Here is a 21,113-nt window from a genome sequence, read left to right as displayed (position 1 = left end):
TGGTCTCGATTTTGCTGGGCTACTAGTAGTGGGTGAGAGTGGAGGAGATGACTCACCCGGGTCCCCAGGGTATAGAGAAGCTCTCAGCCAAACATCTGGGTGCTGGGCTGTGCTGTCTCCCTCCTTGCTGCTGTGCCTGCTTGTCAGGGAGCCGGCGCCATCTTGGATTTCGGCCGACACGGCCGGGAAGAAACTTGTCAGTTTCCCTGGTGGTCCAGGGGTTTTACGGCGGCGTGGCATCGTTCTTGAGGGTTGTACACCCTTCATGTGTGCAGCTGTCCAGGATAGAAGCCTCAGGGCCGGTGAGTGCCGCTGTGTTACTGGCGCTGGGACGGAGCGGGTCTCAAGCTGCGTCCATCCGTGAGCCGGCCGCGCATGCGCCCCTCCAGTCCTGAGATTTAAACAGCTCTACCACATGGCAAAACTCTGCCTGGCAGAAAAAACTGTAGCTGTTGACTTTTAATAAACACACTTACCTGTCCCGGGGTCCAGCGATATTCTCACCCACACCATCCCTTCTCTCCTTCTCTCCCTGGTGCCGGCATCTCAACTGTGGGCACCAGGCTGTGACAGCTCGCGGCTTCACAACCGGGTGCCCACTGCACATGTGCAAGTCACGCTGGGCATTTTGATTGGTCCTGCAGTCTTCTGGGACCTGTGAAGGTTCCCAGAAGACTGCGGGAGGAAGGAGGGGGCCAAACTTCCGGCTCAGTTCACTACGGCAAACTGAGCCGGAAATGGGAGCAGGTACCTGTCCAGGGGCAGACTGACCATTTGGAAACTCGGGCACTGCCCGAGGGCCCGGGGTCAGTAGGGGGCCCCATGAGATGCCCCTGGTACCTTTTTTATAGGCTTTTTTAAGTTTGGGCAAGGACACAGGGGCCCCATGATCCCCTATTGCCCGGGGGCCCCATGAGTTGTCTGTCCGCCCCTGTACCTGTCAAAACCAGGTATCCGCTCCCCCCCAAAAGGTGCCAAATATGGTACTGGAGATGGGGAGGGACTGGAGATTTGGGTGGAACTCCGCTTTAAGTAACACTTACAGGCCTTCTCCCTCCCGTAGCCTGTGATTGGCCAGTGAAAGGCAAAGCAGCAGACCAGTGAGCTCATCTCTCAAAAACAAAGTTTCTATATTTCAGCGACCTTTTTCAATGGGATTGATCACTTTAGATATTTTTAATGGCTTTATGTGTCATCAGCTTGTAGAAACTCCTCCCTTAGGGCCCATTCACACCAGTAAGGACCGTTGAACGCACCACAACAAACCAAAATGTGGAAACTAGCCTTAAGTATGGCAATGCGTTATCACATGTTGCATTGGGAAGGTGCACTGGGAACGCCATTCACAATAAATGTCACCGCAGCACACCAACGCTCATAACGCGATATTGTGGTAATATGTAAATTACCACCAAGGACGTATTTACCACCAGGCACTTGCCTAGGGCGGCATTTTTCAGGGGGGCAGCACCTCCCCCCAGAAGAAGGCATGAAAGAAGGGACAAGAGCACCATGGGAACCAGGTGGGATCTGAGAGGGGCTGCTTGATGGTGTATGTGGAGCCTGGCTCTCATTCCCGTGGATGTTCGGAGCAATAACGATGAGTGTCTCTCTATCGCCGGGGGAGGGGGGTTGTAGTGGAAGGCTCTCCCGGGTGGGGGGCAGGGGTGTTGTTGGTCAGTGTCAGGCTCTCTCCATGGGAGGGAAAAGGGGGGGTTGTGTTGGTCGGTGTCCATGGGGGCAAATGATTTTTTGTTGCCTAGGGCAGCACAAAACCTAAATACACCCCTGGTTACCACAGTACAGTGATGTTAACATAATGCATCTGTATATCACACCGAGGAAGGCGCATGAACAACAAGTAGATGTTTCACCGTTGAAGTTGCGGGGAAAAGGGAACTATGGGACACATATGGTGGCACTCCACAAGTATACAGGATTATTGGAAGGAAATAATACAACTCATCCAGGAAATATGTGGGATTACAGTTCAGAGAGATCCTCGGATATGTCTGTTTTATAAATTCAAACCTTTAATAAACGAGCGCAGGAATAGAGTATTGTATCATCTAGTCAGTGCGGCCAAGGGCCTGATCCCCAAATTCTGCCAAGTCTCAGAGCCACCAAAAGACTGGAAAAAGAGAGTGGAAGATATTTATAGGTTGGAGGAGTTACATCATAATGAGGCGGATACATTGGATAAACTTGGGAAAACATGAAGTAGCTGGTTACATTATAAATCACCAAAAAAAGCTGGAATTAGTTGTTGTCTAGGTGGAATCTATCAGAAGTCTAAGATCCCGGGAGAAGGAAAGGATGTAAGATGGAGGGGTACAGAAATAGATAGAGAACCATGAGGAAGGAAAACGGAAGTAAGAGGATATGGATAGGGGTAGATGAGGATATGGATGGGGGTAGATGAGGATATGGATGGGGGTAGATGAGGGTATGGATGGGGGTAGATGAGGATATGGATGGAGGTAGATGAGGGTATGGATGGTGGTAGATGAAGATATGGATGGGGGTAGATGAGGATATGGATGGGGGCAGATGAGGGCATGGATGGTGGTAGATGAAGATATGGATGGGGGTAGATGAGGATATGGATGGGGGTAGATGAGGGTATGGATGGGGGCAGATGAGGGTATGGATGGGGGCAGATGAGGGTATGGATGGGGGCAGATGAAGGTATGGATGGGGGCAGATGAGGGTATGGATGGTGGCAGATGAGGGTATGGATGGGGGCAGATGAGGGTATGGATGGGGGAAGATGAGGATATGGATGGTGGTAGATGAGGATATGGATGGGGGCAGATGAGGGTATGGATGGTGGTATATGAAGGTATGGATGGGGGCAGATGAGGGTATGGATGGGGGCAGATGAGGATATGGATGGGGGTAGATGAGGATATGGAAAGGGCTAGATGAGGGTGGGAAGAAGGGTGGGGGAGGAAAAATGTGGCGAAAAATGAACGTAGGTAATGGGGATGTGAATGTGATGTGTATTCCTGCCTTTTTTATTATGTATTGGATGTATTTTTTGTAGCAGAAAAATTTAATAAATAAATTAAAAGAAAACCAAACATAATGCATCTGTAAAATAGAATGCCTTCCGTGGAACCAGCGCTCTGCCGTCTGGGGAAAAACCATAGAGGTGGGGTTTAGGAAAGCAGGACTGCGTCGCCTCATGACCCTTTTTGTAGCGGAATGTCATTTTGGCTGTAACGTACATTTTTACACGCTCACTGTACGTTTTTGTACGATGGTGTTTGATATACTTGATATGTAGATTGTTATACTTTCCCTTTAGTGGCTAATTCATCATCGTACACAGGGTGTGTGTGGTACATCTTGCTGCTTCTCCAGACCTTAATCCGAATGAAAATCTGTGGAGGGAGCTGAAAGTTCGAGTTGCCAAACATCAGCCACCAAACCTTAATGACTTGGAGAGGATCTGCCAAGAGGAGTGGGCCAAAATCCCTCCTGAGATGTGTGCGAACCTGGGGGCCAACTCCAGGAAACATCTGACCTCTGTGATTACCAACAAGGGATTGGCCACCAAGTACTAAGTCATGTCTTGTGAAGGGGATAAAATCCTCCTTTCCCTCATGAACATGCAGATCAGTCATCATTTGTTAGACGCATTTCTGCTGAATTTGTTGTTGTATTCTGTCTCTCAGTGTTACACCGAACATTCCATTGTTAGACCGATCATTTCTGTGTGAGGGGCGAACATTCAACATCAGCAGGGGAGCAAATACGCATTTCCTTCACTGTATATATTTTGGAAGTGTCTGGTGTGGACGTCACATCTGGTGTACAGAGTGGAGCAGCAGGAAGGAGAGTGGGGACTGGACTGGAGTGGAGCAACCGCCACATGAGATGCAACATAGGAAAGCTGTAGTGGAAGGTGAGTACCAGAGAGAGAGAGGAGAGGGCGGCGGAGGATGAGCAAAGCTGGGGGACTGGAGCAGGAGAAACTATCAGATGTCACACATGGGGCAAAGCATGGGAGCACTATAGCGGTAGGTGAGCAGGGACCAGAAAGAGAGGATGATCAGTGAACCAGAGGATCAGCAGAGCTGGGGGTTACTACTGAGTGGGGGATCAGCAGAGCTGGGGGTTACTAATGAGTGGGGGATCAGCAGAGCTGGGGGTTACTACTGAGTGGGGGAATCAGCAGAGCTGGGGGTTACTACTGAGTGGGGGAATCAGCAGAGCTGGGGGTTACTACTGAGTGGGAGATCAGCAGAGCTGGGGGTTACTAATGAGTGGGGGATCAGCAGAGCTGGGGATTACTACTGAGTGGGGGAATCAGCAGAGCTGGGGGTTACTACTGAGTGGGGGAATCGGCAGAGCTGGGGGTTACTACTGAGTGGGGGAATCAGCAGAGCTGGGGGTTACTACTGAGCGGGGGATCAGCAGAGCTGGGGGTTACTACTGAGCGGGGGATCAGCAGAGGTGGGGGTTACTACTGACTGGGGGATCAGCAAAGCTGGGGGTTACTAATGACTGGGGGATCAGCAAAGCTGGGGGTTACTACTGACTGGGGGATCAGCAGAGCTGGGGGTTACTACTGACTGGGGGATCAGCAGAGCTGGGGGTTACTCCGTGTGAATTTATCCTTTTTGCTGCCCTAGAAAACACTAAAATCTGCCACAACCCCTTCCCAGCCATGACCACTACCATCCCCAACCAACACCCCCCCCTACCCACCACTCTTTGCCACCGCTGCCCAACAACCCCGCGTTTGCATTGAGCGCTGCCTGGGCTCTGAGTGAAGAGCGGCTCTGGAGGGAAAGGACAGGGCAGAGAGCTCTACTACGTCATGAAGGATGTGACGGCCGGGCAGCGGGGTCCTACTCAACTCCAACCAAGGGCATGGCTTGCTCCTGCTGTGGACAGGTGAATCAGCCCAAAGTGCAGGCAGAAGCAGGGAACCTGCAAAGAAAGCCGGCAGGGGATGCAGGGAGCTCGAATGAGCTTGTTGGTGAAGCTGCTATCTTATAACAGCAGGGGGCAGCGCTGCCCCTCTGAAAATTGCAAACACCTTGTTTGCTCTATGGTAAATATGTTGCTCGGGTTACTACTGAGAAGGGAATCAGTAAAGCTGGGAGTAAATACTGAGTGGTGGATCAGCAGAGCTGGGTGTACTGCTGAGCAGGGGATCTGCTGAACAAGGGTACTAATAAACTGCGGATCTGCTAAAAGAGGGTGCTAATAAACTGGGCATCTGCTGATCAGGGTACACAGAAGCTGGGGATCTGCTGATCATGGAACACAGAAGCTGGGGATCTGCTGATCAGGGTACACAAAAGCTGGGGATCTGCTGATCAGGGTACACAGAAGCTGGGGATCTGCTGAACAGGGATACTAATGAGCTGGGGATCTGCTGAACAGGGGTACTGATGAGCTGGGGATCTGCTGATCAGGGCACACAGAAGCTGGGGATCTGCTGATCATGGTACACAGATTCTAGGGATCTGCTGAACAAGGGTACACAGAAGCTGGGGATCTGCTGATCATGGAACACAGAAGCTGGGGATCTGCTGAACAGGGGTACACAGAAGCTGGGGATCTGCTGATCAGGGTACACAGAAGCTGGGGATCTGCTGAACAGGGATACTAATGAGCTGGGGATCTGCTGAAGAGGGGTACATAGAAGCTGGGGATCTGCTGATCAGGGTACACAGAAGCTGGGGATCTGCTGAACAGGGGTACTGATGAGCTGGGGATCTGCTGAACAGGGGTACTGATGAGCTGGGGATCTGCTGATCAGGGTACACAAAAGCTGGGGATCTGCTGATCAGGGTACACAGAAGCTGGGGATCTGCTGAACAGGGATACTAATGAGCTGGGGATCTGCTGAACAGGGGTACTGATGAGCTGGGGATCTGCTGATCAGGGTACACAGAAGCTGGGGATCTGCTGAACAGGGGTACTGATGAGCTGGGGATCTGCTGATCAGGGTACACAGAAGCTGGGGATCTGCTGAACAGGGGTACTGATGAGCTGGGGATCTGCTGAACAGGGGTACTGATGAGCTGGGGATCTGCTGATCAGGTTACTCAGAAGCTGGGGATCTGCTGATCAGGGTACACAGAAGCTGGGGATCTGCTGATCAGGGCACACAGAAGCTGGGGATCTGCTGATCATGGTACACAGATGCTGGGGATCTGCTGAACAGGGGTACAGAGAAGCTGGGGATCTGCTGATCAGGGTACAGAGAAGCCGGGGATCTGCTGATCAGGGTACACAGAAGCTGTAGATCTGCTGGACAGGGGTACTAATGAGCTGTGGATCTGCTGATCAGGGTACACAGAAGCTGTGGATCTGCTGAATAGGGGTACTAATGAGCTGGGGATCTGCTGAACAGGGGTACACAGAAGTTGGGGATCTGCTGATCAGGGCACACAGAAGCTGGGGATCTGCTGATCATGGTACACAGATTCTAGGGATCTGCTGAACAAGGGTACACAGAAGCTGGGGATCTGCTGATCATGGAACACAGAAGCTGGGGATCTGCTGAACAGGGGTACACAGAAGCTGGGGATCTGCTGATCAGGGTACACAGAAGCTGGGGATCTGCTGAACAGGGATACTAATGAGCTGGGGATCTGCTGAAGAGGGGTACATAGAAGCTGGGGATCTGCTGATCAGGGTACACAGAAGCTGGGGATCTGCTGAACAGGGGTACTGATGAGCTGGGGATCTGCTGAACAGGGGTACTGATGAGCTGGGGATCTGCTGATCAGGTTACTCAGAAGCTGGGGATATGCTGATCACGGTACAAAGAAGATGGGATCTGCTGAACAGGGGTACACAGAAGCTGAGGATCTGCTGATCAGGGCACACAGAAGCTGGGGATCTGCTGATCATGGTACACAGATGCTGGGGATCTGCTGAACAGGGGTACACAGAAGCTGGGGATCTGCTTATCAGGGTACACAGAAGCTGGGGATCTGCTGATCAGGGTACACAGAAGCTGTGGATCTGCTGAACAGGGGTACTAATGAGCTGTGGATCTGCTGATCAGGGTACACAGAAGCTGGGGATCTGCACTGTGGGGGAGAACAACCCCTGCACGTTGTCATGGGAGTGCTGGGCGGGTGGGACCATTTGTCACGTTACCCCCTAAATATGGGTGCGACATGCTGCAAACGGTCGCGTTAGCCTTTGAGACAACGTGCGAAGTGTCAGTAGCATGGACCACATGAAAATCATCACCCCTATCAATCATTTCATGGAAGCGCCTCTCAGCCAGGGCTTGCATGGAGGCAGCAGATAAACCCAGCGCACCGGACAGTGTGAAAAGCTTTTCTGTCTTTGAAAATAACAATGAAAAATCAATAAATTTTTCCTATCAGAAGATAGAGGTGAGCAATTCAGGCCAGGCTTCCGCTACAGAGCATCAATCACAACGCGATAAGACTGGAGGCACCGCCATGCCTTTCAAGATACAACGCGTTTCAAAGAGACCACGGCGGGTCTGAATTATGAACAGGTTGTGTGATATTGACTGGAAGACGTCATATCGTTAACAATGCACCATTAGACAATGGAGAAGATCTAAAAGCAGATGAAAGGTGACTTAAAGTATATCTAAAGCCAACAGGTTTTCTTTTTTTTGGGCGGGGGGGGGGGTGTAGACAATGGTTGGAACCTCTGTCAGGTATTTTTTTGCTTTCTGTGATCGCCCCTTAGCAGCTGTAACAGATACCCCCCTAAGAAGGTTTCCTCTCTAATTTATGGTCACCGCAACAATTATTTTCCCAATGGAGACGTAGGCTCCATCCAAAACTCGATCCATTGACAAAAACATGGATGGAAACATTGGAATGAATATTTGAATTAATAATTTACCTCATTAAAAATAGGATCCTGAGCCCTAATCGCCAAAATTGAGAAGGATCATTCATACCAACAATTTATCTGTACAATAGGAGGATCTTATCTTCTAAAGAGATTTTTTGTCAAATACACCGGTGTCAACAAAATTACATATCCAAGACAAGGGACTTACCTTCTATGTACACCGAATGGCCTAAAGTATGTGAACCACCCCACTAAATGATTGAGTTCAGGTGTTTTCAGTGAAGGGTACTGGTAGTACAAAGATATTGTAGACAATTGTGCTCTTCCAACCTTAACATTTTGGTGAAGACCCTTTTCTGTTTCAGCGTGACTGTGTCCCTGTGTACAGAGCCAGCTCCATACAGATATGGTTTGACCATGTTTGCTGCAAAGGAATTCAAGTGTTCTTTAGTACCTTGACCTGAACCCTACCGAACACCTCTGGACTCAACCCTACTGAACACCTCTGGACTCAACCGCACTGAACAACTCTGGACTCAACCCCGCTGAACAACTCTGGACTCAACCCCGCTGAACAACTCTGGACTCAACCTTGCTGAACACCTCTGGACTCAACCTTGCTGAACAACTCTGGACTCAACCTTGCTGAACACCTCTGGACTCCAGCTTACTGAACACCTCTGGACTCAACCCTACTGAACACCTCTGGACTCAACCCTACTGAACACCTCTGGACTCAACCCTACTGAACACCTTTGGACGTCAACCCTACTGAACACCTCTGGACTCAACCCTACTGAACATCTCTGGACTCAACCCTACTGAACACCTCTGGACTCAACTCTACTGAACACCTCTGGACTCAACCCTACTGAACACCTTTGGACGTCAACCCTACTGAACACCTCTGGACTCAACAATACTGATCAATTTTAGACCTCAACTCTACTGAACACCTTTGAACCTCAACCCTACTGGACACCGTTGGACCTCAACCCTACTAATCAATTTTAGACCACAACCCCACTGAACACCTCTGGACTCAACCCCACTGAACAACTCTGGACTCAACCCCACTGAACAACTCTGGACTCAACCTTGCTGAACACCTCTGGACTCAACCTTGCTGAACACCTCTGGACTCAACCTTACTGAACACCTCTGGACTCAACCCTACTGAACACCTCTGGACTCAACCCTACTGAACACCTTTGGACGTCAACCCTACTGAACATCTCTGGACTCAACAATACTGATCAATTTTAGACCTCAACTCTACTTGAACACCTTTGAACCTCAACCCTACTGGACACCTTTGGACCTCAATCCTACTAATCAATTTTAGACCACAACCCCACTGAACACCTCTGGACTCAACCCCACTGAACAACTCTGGACTCAACCTTGCTGAACACCTCTGGACTCAACCCTACTGAATACCTCTGGACTCAACTCTACTGAACACCTTTGGAGCTCAACCCTACGGGACATTGTTGGACCCCAGCTCTGCTGAACACCTTTAAACTCCAACCCTACTAAACACTTTTGGACCTCAAGTCTACTAAGCACCTTTGGACCTCAAGCCTACTAAACACCTTTGGACATCAAGCCTACTAAACACCTTTGGACATCAACCCCACTGAACATCTTTGGACCTCAACCCTACTGAACATCCTACTGAACACCTCTGGACTCAACAATACTGATCAATTTTAGACCTCAACTCTACTGAACACCTTTGGACCTCAACCCTACTGGACACAACTGGAACCCAACTCTGCTGAACACCTTTGGACCTCAAGCCCACTGGACACATTTGGACCCCAACTCAACTAAACACCTTTGGACCCAAACCCTACTGGACACCGTTGGACCCATACTCTACTGAACACTGTTGGACCCAAACGCTGCTGAACACCTTTGGACCTCAACCCTACTGGACACCACTGGACCCCAGCTCTGCTGAACACCTTTGAACCTCAAGCCCAATGGACATATTTGGACCCCAACGCAACTAAACAACTTTGGACCCCAACCCTACTGGACACCTTTGGACCCATACTCTACTGAACACCGTTGGACCCAAACGCTGCTGAACACCTTTGGGCTCCAACCCTACTGAACATTTTTAGACCTAAACCCTACTGAACAACTTTGGACCTCAACTCTACTGGACACCTTTGAACCCTAGCTCTACTGAACACCTTTGGGCGTCAACCCTACTGGACACCTTTAGACCCCAACCCTACTGAACACTTTTGGACCTCAACCCTACTAGACAATTATATATCTCAACCCTACTGGACAATTTTAGACCTCAACCCTACAGGACATCTTTGGATCCCAACCCTACTGAACACCTTTGAACCTCAACCCTATCAGACACCTTTGGACACCAACTATACTTGACACCACTGGACCCCAATTCTACTAGACACCTCTGGCCCCCAATTCTACTGAACACCTTTGAACCTCAACTCTACTGAACACCTTTGGGATGAAGTCTTATCCAATATCAGTACCTGACCTGATAAATGGGCACAAATTCCCCCACACATCCCAAAATCTTGTGGAAAGCATTCCCAGAAGACTGGAGGATGTTATACCCACAACAAGGGGCAACTCCATATTAATGGCCGTGGTTTGGAATAGGATGGCCAACAAGGTCATATCATTGCGATGGTCAATTGCACTCTTACAAACACACCTCAGTGCACAGACAGGAAAGCAACACAATGCTAAAAATGTAATTGTGCTTAAGCAGTACCCATAAAAATGTATCTTCTGTCTGGAAGTCCTCCTGAGATGTAGTAGTGCACTTTCTGGTATGTGAAGGTGCCTAGGCACTCCGTCACCTCATAGCTGTATATCTGCAGTGTGAGATCTAAGGCACTGCTAGTCTCAGGAGATGTGCTGCTCACTGTCCATCTTGTTGGAGGCTTTAATGGGAGGAAGCAAAGCCCTGCTTCTACCAAGATGGCTCCCTCCATACAGAGACTCAGTGCAGAACAAGACCTGGTAAGTCAGTATTTGGGAATGATCTGCTGCAGGAAGACCACAGGTCACAACAGCGCTATCCCCTCTGCTGGACGTTTTTTGGGCACATCTCCCGGAGTTCAGGTCCTAAAATTTGGTCCACAGAGACATGCAGCATTAAAACGATTTGTGCATCATCTTATTACATTTTTTTATTAGAAATAAATACAAAATTCAATAAAATAATCAAATTAATGGAAGAAGAAATTTTCTAAGGTGGCACAAACTACAGTATAAGGACCGCTCAACATGAAGCAGATGCACTGCACCCCATTTTTATAGAAGCCCCGCCCCTAAAAAAAAAAACACTACTAAACTTTCATATAAATATACTCAATAGTCGCTATCAGAGGCTACAGGCAATTAGGAATATTTGCAGAGGCACTACTAAGCAGGAGGCAAGACCTGCCTGTGTAATGAACAAACATGGCTGCCCCCCTGCACAGAGCCAATCAGAAGTGCGATCGTTATATACAGCCCGGGGCGGGGGAGGGAAGGCACTACGAATACATACTATAAAGAGTTCACAATTTCAGTGATCACATAGTGGGGGGCAGGGGCGGACTGACAACTCATGGGGCCTCCGGGCAATAGGGGATCATGGGGCCCCTGTGTCCTTGCCCAAACTCAAAAAAGCCTATGAAAAAGGTACCAGGGGCATCTCATGGGGCCCCCTACTGACAGCGGGCCCTCGGGCAGTGCCTGAGTTTCCAAATGGTCAGTCCGCCCCTGGTGGGGGGTCATTGTAGGATTTCTGATGTTCACATTTGTACACCCTTGCTGCACCACATATTTGTAGAGTCGCCCCCTACTGGTTATCTATACTGTGGCCCCTCTACCACTCTGACAACACAAGGTCCGCTCCTTCACAATGGAGCAACGTAGTACAGTGCAGGTTCTGCATTCCAATGTGACGCCACGACTAGGTCCGCACCATGCAGGTGCGTCTGAGCGTTCACGCCTTTCAGCGCGTCACGCGTAGGGCAGACCATTCTTTTTAATGGGCTGCCCTAGATGTGAGAAACGCACAAAAGAAGGTCCTGATAGTTTTTCAAAAATTGCACCAAGCGGCATGCGTTAGCAGCCCGTTAAACAATTAGTGACACCGCCCCACGTCTACTAAAGGACAGTTTCTGTGCCTGTCAGGGAAAGACGCAATTTTGAACGCATTCCTGACACGCACAAGGGCTTGTTTACGTGTTACTGCACCTCTGAAAAGCGGTCTGTGGTGGATCACTTTTCAAAGGGCATTTGACAGGAAGTGAGAAGGCCATATGTGGCGAAATCGCATGCACTGTACACAGTTGCGGTGCGTCCGCCTGCAGTCCGTTACAACTCGCATGGGCCGCGTTTGACTGTGGCTATGCCCGCTGGCTGCTTAATTTTTGCCGGGCCATGTGCAGGGGCGTATTTACCACAAGGCACTTGCCTAGGGCGGCAGTTTTCAGGGGGCAGCACCTCCCCCCAGAAGAAGGGATGAAAGAAGGGACATGAGTGCCATGGGAACCAGGTGGGATCCAAGAGAGGCTGCGGGCTGCTTGATGGTGTATAAAGAGCCTGACTCTCGTTCTCGGGGATGTCCAGAGCTGTGAAGATGAGTGTGTTTTTCTCTATCGCTGGGGGGGGGGGGGGTAGTGGAAGGCTCTCCTGGGTGGGGGGTGTTGTTGATCAATGTCAGCAATATCAGGCTCTCTCTGTGGGAGGGAGAAGGGTGGTGTTGGTTGGTATCCATGGGGGCAGACGATTTTTGTGTTGCCTAGGGCAGCACAAAACCTAAATACACTACTGGCCATGTGTACAGTCCACGTTCAGGCAGGCGGGGTGGGGCTTGTTTTACTGCCCCCTAGCTGCACATGTGAACGAACCCTAAAAGACCCTGTTACAGTGCAGAGCCATGCCTTGTAATGCATGAAAAAGAAGGAAACCAGTCCACGCCCCGGACTACATCTTCCTGATGACGAAACGCGTTGGTTGGAGCTTCGGTGTGTGACGTCACCACGTTCTGGAGGGGCGGCGGACATATTTTTGGTTTGAAACAATTCCTATTCAATGCTGATTATTTTAAATTCTTGATGTACGTGGATCTTTTAATAAATCTGCCAATACTTTATTGAATGACTGCACTATGAGTTGCCTTTGTTCTTTATGTGTGGGGGGTGTCATTAGCCACGTGTCTGCTAAAGGGCAACGCGTTTCTGTGCACGTTGGCGAAGTGCGTACCCGGCCTTACCAGACACTGAGAAGTCTCATCTAAGAGGGGAGCTGATACACAAAATCCAACAAAGGCATACTCAGCAACATTATGATCTCAGGGCATGTTAACCCCGCCCACGGTCCCTCGTTAGTCCCACCCAGACCCTGCCTGGTTGGTCCCACATAGACCATGCCTCAAAATAGGTGGGGTCCACCCAATCGCTCCTCCATTCCCTGCAATGAATGCCTTTTTTCTAATTACTGTGCATGTGCAGTTAAGTTTGGCGGTGATTCCGGGACAGAGCCCTGGACACAGCATTGGAGGGACGGAGGGTCAAAATAGGGGACTGTCCCTGCCAATCCGGGACAGTTGGTATGTATGCAAAGGTTTGAATGATGTTCATACTGTCTTCCAGGGTAAGGGCCGATAAAGCTCACCTGTCCCGAGAGAAGGCTGACCACTCCTGAAAATGCGAGCTGCCTGGCTTTCCTACTTATCCTCCCTTGCATATCCTGGGCCCCTGACTTGTGATGGGAACGCAGAATCGGCCAATGATAGCTTTACTAGGCAACCTCCTTACACCTCTATGCAGCTGCCTGAAGGAACACATATTAGCCCCGGTTCACATCTATGCGGCAGTGCGGGCCGTGTTTTGCGCGGGCACAAGAGCCCATTCATTTGAATGGACTCCGGTGCCCCGGGACACGCAGGGAAGAAGTCCCGACACGTCTTTGGAGAATACAGCTGAGGTTCCCAGTACGGTTGCGATTTCCAGTGCGGGCGGCGTGCCATTAGAACTAATGGAACCCCCCCCCCCCCGCGGGTCCGCAATTCTCTGTGCGGGTGGTGCGGCTGCACGGATTTTTGTGCAAATCCGCAGAGGCACCACCCACACAGATGTGAACCTAGCCTTAGTTAAGATGATTCTGTTGATGGCCTTCTCCCCCCCTCCAGCCTGTGATGGTGTTTCCCGTTCCTCCCTGGGAGGGGACCCTGTTCAATGGCGGACGTATGGCACAATCCACATCACAATAATGACAGGTGCTCTTTGTGATCTGTTTCAGGCACCATTTAGCCGTCCTGCAATATGGCACTGTCTGAGGTGTGATCACAGCTCCATTTAGCGGGAGACGCAGGACCTTCTGGTGTCGGCAGTCTGTCTTAGCACGTGTTGGCACGCCGGCCGTCCGTTACTGATGGGCGGAGCCTAGGGAGGAAGAATAACAATCATAAAGACATGTGATTGGTCAACATGGGTAGGATGATTCAGATATGAGCAGAGAAGGGCGGAGTTAGAGCAAAAACCGCACCATCTAGTTTCAAGGTGTTCAGAAATCAACAGGGGGGGGGGGGGGGGCTGTAAGAAGCAACAAATATGTAATTTAAAGTGGAACTCCATGCAGTATTAATATAGACCAGAGGTCTCCAAATGGGGGCCCAGGGGCCACATGCGGCCCTTTGCTTGCCTTTTCTGGCCCTTGGGGCACTGTTCCTCTTACTGATAAGACACACTATTCCTCCCACTGACACCAATGACGGGGCACTATTCCTCCCACTGACACCAATGACGGGGCACTATTCCTCCCACTGACACCAATGACGGGGCACTATTCCTCCCACTGACACCAATGATGGGGCACTATTCCTCCCACTGACACCAATGATGGAGCACTATTCCTCCCACTGACACCAATGATGGGGCACTATTCCTCCCACTGACACCAATGATGGGACACTATTCCTCCCACTGACACCAATGATGGGGCACTATTCCTCCCACTGACACCAATGATGGGGCACTATTCCTCCCACTGACACCAATGATGGAGAATTATTCCTTCCACTGACACCATTGATGGTACACTATTCCTCCCACTGACACCAATGATGGAGAATTATTCCTTCCACTGACACCATTGATGGTACACTATTCCTCCCACTGACACCAATGATGGGGCACTATTCCTCCCACTGACACCAACAATGGGGCACTATTCTTCCCACTGACACCAATGATGGGGCACTATTCCTCCCACTGACACCAAAGATTGGGAACTATTCCTCCCACTGACACCAATGATGGGGCACTATTCCCCCCACTGACACCAATGATGGGGAACTATTCCCCCCACTGACACCAATGATGGGGAAAGATTCCTCCCACTGACACCAATGATGGGGAACGATTCCTCCCACTGATACCAATGATGGGGCACTATTCCTCCCACTGACACCAATGATGGGGCACTATTCCCCCCACTGACACCAATGATGGGGCACTATTCCTCCCACTGACACCAATGATGGGGCACTATTCCTCCCACTGACACCAATGATGGGGCACTATTCCCCCCACTGACACCAATGATGGGGCACTATTCCTCCCACTGACACCAATGATGGGGCACTATTCCTCCCACTGACACCAATGATGGGGCACTATTCCTCCCACTGACACCAATGATGGAGAATTATTCCTTCCACTGACACCATTGATGGTACACTATTCCTTCCACTGACACCAGTGATGGAGAGTTATTCCTTTCACTGACACCAAAAGTGCGGCACTATTCCTCCCACTGACACCAATGATGGGACACTATTCCTCCCACTGACACCAATGATGGGACACTATTCCTCCCACTGACACCAATGATGGGACACTATTCCTCTCACTGATACCAATGATGGGACACTATTCCTCCCACTGACACCAATGATGGGGCGCTATTCCTCCCACTGACACCAATGATGGAGCACTATTCCTCCCACTGACACCAATGATGGGGCACTATTCCTCCCACTGACACCAATGATGGGGCACTATTCCTCCCACTGACACCAATGATGGGGCACTATTCCTCCCACTGACACCAATGATGGGGCACTATTCCTCCCACTGACACCAATGATGGGGCACTATTCCTCCCACTGACACCAATGATGGGGCACTATTCCTCCCACTGATACCAACACTGGGGTATTATTCCTCCCACCGACACCAATGTCCAGCCCCCCTAAAGTCTGAAGGACATAAACTGGCCCTTTGTTTAGTGCAGACCCCTGATAAAGACGATGAAATCTTGGCCAATGCCTTGGCGTTGCTCTTTAAAAATGTGTGCTGCCCCCTGCTGGTAGTGATGAGTAATACTACTGGGAAGCTTACACGGTGACACCACACAACACTTCTGGTGTCACCAGTATCTTCAGTCTGTGAAGTACCCAGTAGCCTCTGGGACAGGAGCCCCTCCCTAAAGTGACATCACAATACACTCCCTTTCTGCTGAGCAGATGAAAGGCATGCTGGGAGATGTAGTCCCTGCAATGGTACACACCGCATCCTGACATGCTCAGCATTTTCTGCATCCAATGTGCATCTTCTTCCTGGGCGGTCCTAGAATTTTGCTTTAACCAATGAAAATGAGGAAAACCCCCACATGTGACTCTGTGATTGATATGCAATGTTCTCATTCCCTCTACAGATCATTGTGCAATGTGGGGGGGGATGGGCAGACCCCGATGATTGGATCTCTTACCGACGTTTCAGTCCTGAACCCCTGACACGAGATTAACCCCGCCCACAGCCTACCTGACCAAACGGTCCTGCCCACACCCATTCCAAGTCCCCTCCCACTTACTACAGTGGCCCACCCAAACCCCACCACTAATTATGCAGAGACCGCCCACCTCGGGCCCCAATCACTCTAATGAACGCCTTATTAAAGTGGCTGTAATCCCTGCCATGTACCCAGTGAGGTGACTGGCGTCAGAGATGACACGAATCCTCCTACATAAGGTGTTCCTGTTTATCTGCTGCCTTTTCTTCTCTACAGGCATTCAAAGTGCTGAATTTATACAGCTTGTCTGAGCTTTCAGAAAGCGAGGGGGCGGGGCCAAAGTTGCACTCTGCAGAGCTCAGTGAGAGCTGATTGGAGGGAATAGAAAGGAAGGGAAGGGAAAAGAAAGGAAGGGAAAGGAAGGGAAGGTAAAGGAAGGGAAGGTAAAGGAAGGGAAGGGAAAGGAAGGGAAAGGGAAAGGAAGGGAAGGGAAAGGAAGGGAAGGGAAAGGAAGGGAAGGGAAGAAAAAGGAAGGGAAAGGAAAGGAAGGGAAGGTAAAGGAAGGGAAGGGAAAGGAAGGGAAAGGAAAGGGAGGGAAGGTAAGGGAAAGGGAAGGGAAAGGAAAGGGAAGGGAAAGGGAAGGGAAAGGGAAAGGGAAGGGAAAGGAAAGGGAAGGGAAAGTAAGGGAAGGGAAAGGAAGGGAAGGGAAGGGAAAGGAAGGGAAAGGAAAGGGAGGGAAGGTAAGGGAAGGGAAAGGAAGGGAAAGGAAGGGAAGGGAAAGAGAAGGGAAAGGAAAGGGAAGGGAAAGGGAAAGGGAAGGGGAAGGGAAAGGGAAGGGAAAGGAAAAGGAAGGGAAGGGAAGGGAAAGGAAAAGGAAGGGAAGGGAAAGGACACCCCCCCTTCACACAGGAATAAAGCTGAGGCTGAAGATCCCTCCCCGGTCACCATTTTTCTCTTGGTGTCAGGAAAACACATCAGAAGTGACTCTTGCTGATAGCAGGGGACAGAGGCAGCAGAAGGAAATGAGACTTCATTCTCTGGACTGTGACAAGTACACACTATAGAGGGATATGCTTTGTTCATATTTCATGTCTGAGGATCACAACACACACGCATGCAGAGTAACTCAAATAATGGTGATATAAAGCCAGCTTGCATCAGGGCTGATGGCTCTTGAGAGGAGTACTGAGGCAGGGTGCTGTGATGTTTTCAGGAAACTATGTACAACACTCTTCCAGCCCCCCCTCCCCCCAGACACGATCTGCCTGCACTGCATAGAGAAGCACAGAGATCCAGTGATGACATCACTGGGTATAAAATAAGGTATGTCAAGAACATGGAAAGTCATTAGCATGTTGATGAGAGTGGGAGTGGGGGAGGGGAGTGGGGGGGTCATTGTTGCTGTATATGTGTCTATGGGTGTAAAGTCAACGACAGTTTGACTTTCACACACGAGGCGAGCTGTGCTGCAAATGGCCGGCGTGGGTCTGCGATGTCTCTGCGCTGTGATAAATGTCTGCTAATAAAGGGGCGATGTGATGAGTTAGCGGACACTCACATCAGGGTAATGGACTAGATGAACACACAATCATAGTACGCCATTAACCGCGACATGTGACCGCTGCTGGTCCGGCCGGCGGCTCCTCTGTTATCACCGGCACTGGATTGACAGTCACAGAGGAAGGACAAGTCGACACCCCCTCCCCCCCCCCCCATTGCGTCACCATTTGTAACTTGACTACCTTCTCTGGAAGGTGTACAGGACTCCCGGTGTGTCCGGGCGCGATCCCGCACACACCGCAGACCTCTGACACTCTTCCGGCACCGCGTGTGAGCATGTCAAAAATCCAAGTCTAAAAACTGGCCCACGTGTGCGCATGTGTGGGGGAACCGACGTCATTCTGGCCTGGATTTAGGTTGTGTAAGGAAAAAAAATATTTTCAAAGTTTTACTTTAAAAAAAAAAAATGTATAATTATTTTAATAGTAATAATAAATATAAATTTATATTAATAAAATGATTTGAAAATTAGCGAGGGGGGGGGAGTGGAATATGAAAAATGATTCCCCTTTAAGCATTTGCACGGGTACAACAAATGACCCCCATATTTATTGTGATATAATTATCTCCTATGATCATCATCTCCATCTAGTGGCCATAATGCGGTACTTTTTTATTTATTTTTTTAGGTATTTCAGGACAATACTATATTATGGCCACTAGATGGAGATGATGATCATAGGAGATAATTATATTACAATAAATACGGGATTATTTGTTGTGCTTGAGACATCTGCCTGGCAATTTTTTTTTAAACACAGACCCCTGAGTATCACACAATCATAACAAAGTACTGTTGGTGGGGTCCTGCATCTTCTTCTTGGATCTCGGTGATCTTTGTGTATTTCCACCAGATCTGGGCAGTAATCCAGTGTGAGACTTCCTGGAATAAAGACCGCTCACTGCTGCAATCTCTCCTTGTGCAGGGTGACTGGTCTTATTTCTGCCCCCCTCCTGTAGTTTTCTGTAGTGGGTGGAACCTGCTGGGCCCCTCCCACAGCTTTGCATTCTCTTCTTGTGCAGGGGGACCGATCTTGTCTCCGCCCCCTCCTGTAGTTTTCTGTAGTGGGTGGAACCTGCTGGGCCCCTTCCACAGCTTTGCGTTCTCTTCTTGTGCATGGGGAACGATCTTGACTCCGCCCCCTCCTGTAGTTCGTGGAGCCTGTTGGGCCCCTCCCACAACTTTGCATTCTCTCCTTGTGCTGGGGGACCGATTTTGTCTCTTCTTCCTCCTGTAGTTTTCTGTAGTGGGTGGAGCCTGCTGGGCCCCTCCCACAGCTTTGCATTCTCTCCTTGTGCAGGGGGACCGATCTTGTCTCTGCCCCCTCCTGTAGTTTTCTGTAGTGGTAGGAGCCTGCTGGGCTCCTCCCACAGCTTTGCATTCTCTCCTTGTGCAGGGGGACCGATCTTGTCTCTGCCCCCTCCTGTAGTTTTCTGTAGTCGGTGGGGTCTGCTGGGCTCCTCCCACAGATCTGTTTTCTCTCCTTGTCCCTGCCAACTCCTGTAGATTTTTTTTAAGTGTTTGGGGTCTGCTGGACCCCTCCTGCAGCTCTCTCTCCTTGTGCAGGGTTACTAGTCTGGTCTCCACCCCCCTCCTGTAGTTTTATGTAGTGGGTGGAGCTTCTGGGCCCCTCCCACATCTCTGTGTTCTTTCCTTGTGCAGGGGGACTGGTCTTGCCTCCGCCCCCTCCTGTAGTGGGTGGGGCCTGCTGGGCCACTCCTACAGCTCTACTTTCTCTCCTTGTACAGAGTGACTGGTCTTGTCCCCGCCCACTCCTGTAGTTTTTTGGTAGTTGGTGAGGCCTTCTGGGCCCCTCCAGTAGGTCTCTCTCCTTGTGCAGGGTGACAGGTCTTGTCTCCGCCCCCCTCATGTAATTTTCTCTAGTGGGTGGAGCCTTCTGGGCCCCTCCAGCAGGTCTCTCTCCTTGTGCAGGGTGACAGGTCTTGTCTCCGCCCCCCTCATGTAATTTTCTGTAGTGGGTGGAACCTGCTGGGCCCCTCCCACAGCTCTGATCTTTGCACAGGCTATGTACAGCCCAGTGATGATGTCACTGCAACTTTTACAAGGTAATATATGGATTTGCAAAGGCACAAAAAGTAGATTGATATCCTTTGTGACTATTGAGGAATATAGTTAAAGTCGGAGTTCAGTCTGCTTCTATTTTCCCTTCCCCGCCTCCAGATCATAGAAGGGGGTCACAGGGCAATGTGGTGGCCACCAGACAGTACATTAGACAGGGTCTGTATGGTGGGGGCGCCCATGACGCCGGGTGCAGAGATACCGCCAGAGACGTGAGCAGAAGCGGCGGGGCGCTCGGTGTGAAGTGGTGCCGCTTGCCATTCTCGCTGTGTTTGCCTGACAGCAATAGCTGATAAGCCGGCCGATAATAAAGTGCCTCTTAGGACAACAGTAACACCATATGCCGCTTCTGCTCATCGCCGTTCACTGGAAATGATGAGGGACGCCAATTACATCCACAGAGCTTCCTTAAAGGGCAATCCGCAGGGAAGGTGATGGGTGCAGTGGGGGGGGGGGGGCGTTACTGGAACCGATCCCCTGTATGGCTCCCTCTGCAGTAGCTGAAAGCCAGCGGGAGGGAGAGCAGAAGAACCAGCTTTCAGCTGCTGCGGAGGAAGCCATACAGGGGATCAGTTCCAGTAATTGCCCCCCAACCATGCTGATCACCCTTCCTGCGCCTTACAGGAGGACTGGAGGTCCCCCCTTATCCATGACCCTGGGTGAGTATGTCAGGGGGGCCCTTTGCAGAGACATTGTGATTTTGCCTTTTGGCAAGGCAACGGTGTCTCTTTACGTGTACCCAGCTTTATGGAACATATTAACACCTAAAAGCTACAATGTATGGAAATGTTCTGAGTAATTATACAAATGTTTAAATGATGGATTTTGTAGCAGGTTGTAACACGAGGAATTGTGGAGAATGGAGCCGGTA

At 50.3% G+C, this 21,113-nt stretch overlaps 1 protein-coding gene across 2 annotated transcripts in view; it reads right to left on the bottom strand.

The window, feature by feature from the left end:
* Nucleotides 1–10,988: 10,988 nt before the first annotated feature.
* Nucleotides 10,989–21,113, bottom strand: part of KIF6 (kinesin family member 6) — a 374,519-nt gene continuing 364,394 nt past the window's right edge. For both annotated transcript variants that reach the window (XM_089690367.1, XM_089690368.1), the window contains one exon: nt 10,989–14,252. In XM_089690367.1, the coding sequence (XP_089546493.1) occupies nt 14,236–14,252 (17 nt within the window). In that variant the 3' untranslated portion in view covers nt 10,989–14,235. The remainder of the gene's footprint in view (nt 14,253–21,113) is intronic.

This window comes from Staurois parvus, unplaced genomic scaffold (assembly GCF_062004578.1).
Source record: "Staurois parvus isolate SC_StPar_1 unplaced genomic scaffold, SC_StPar_1.0 ptg000529l, whole genome shotgun sequence".
Taxonomy (NCBI): domain Eukaryota; kingdom Metazoa; phylum Chordata; class Amphibia; order Anura; family Ranidae; genus Staurois; species Staurois parvus.
This window is presented reverse-complemented; position numbering and strand designations above follow the sequence as displayed.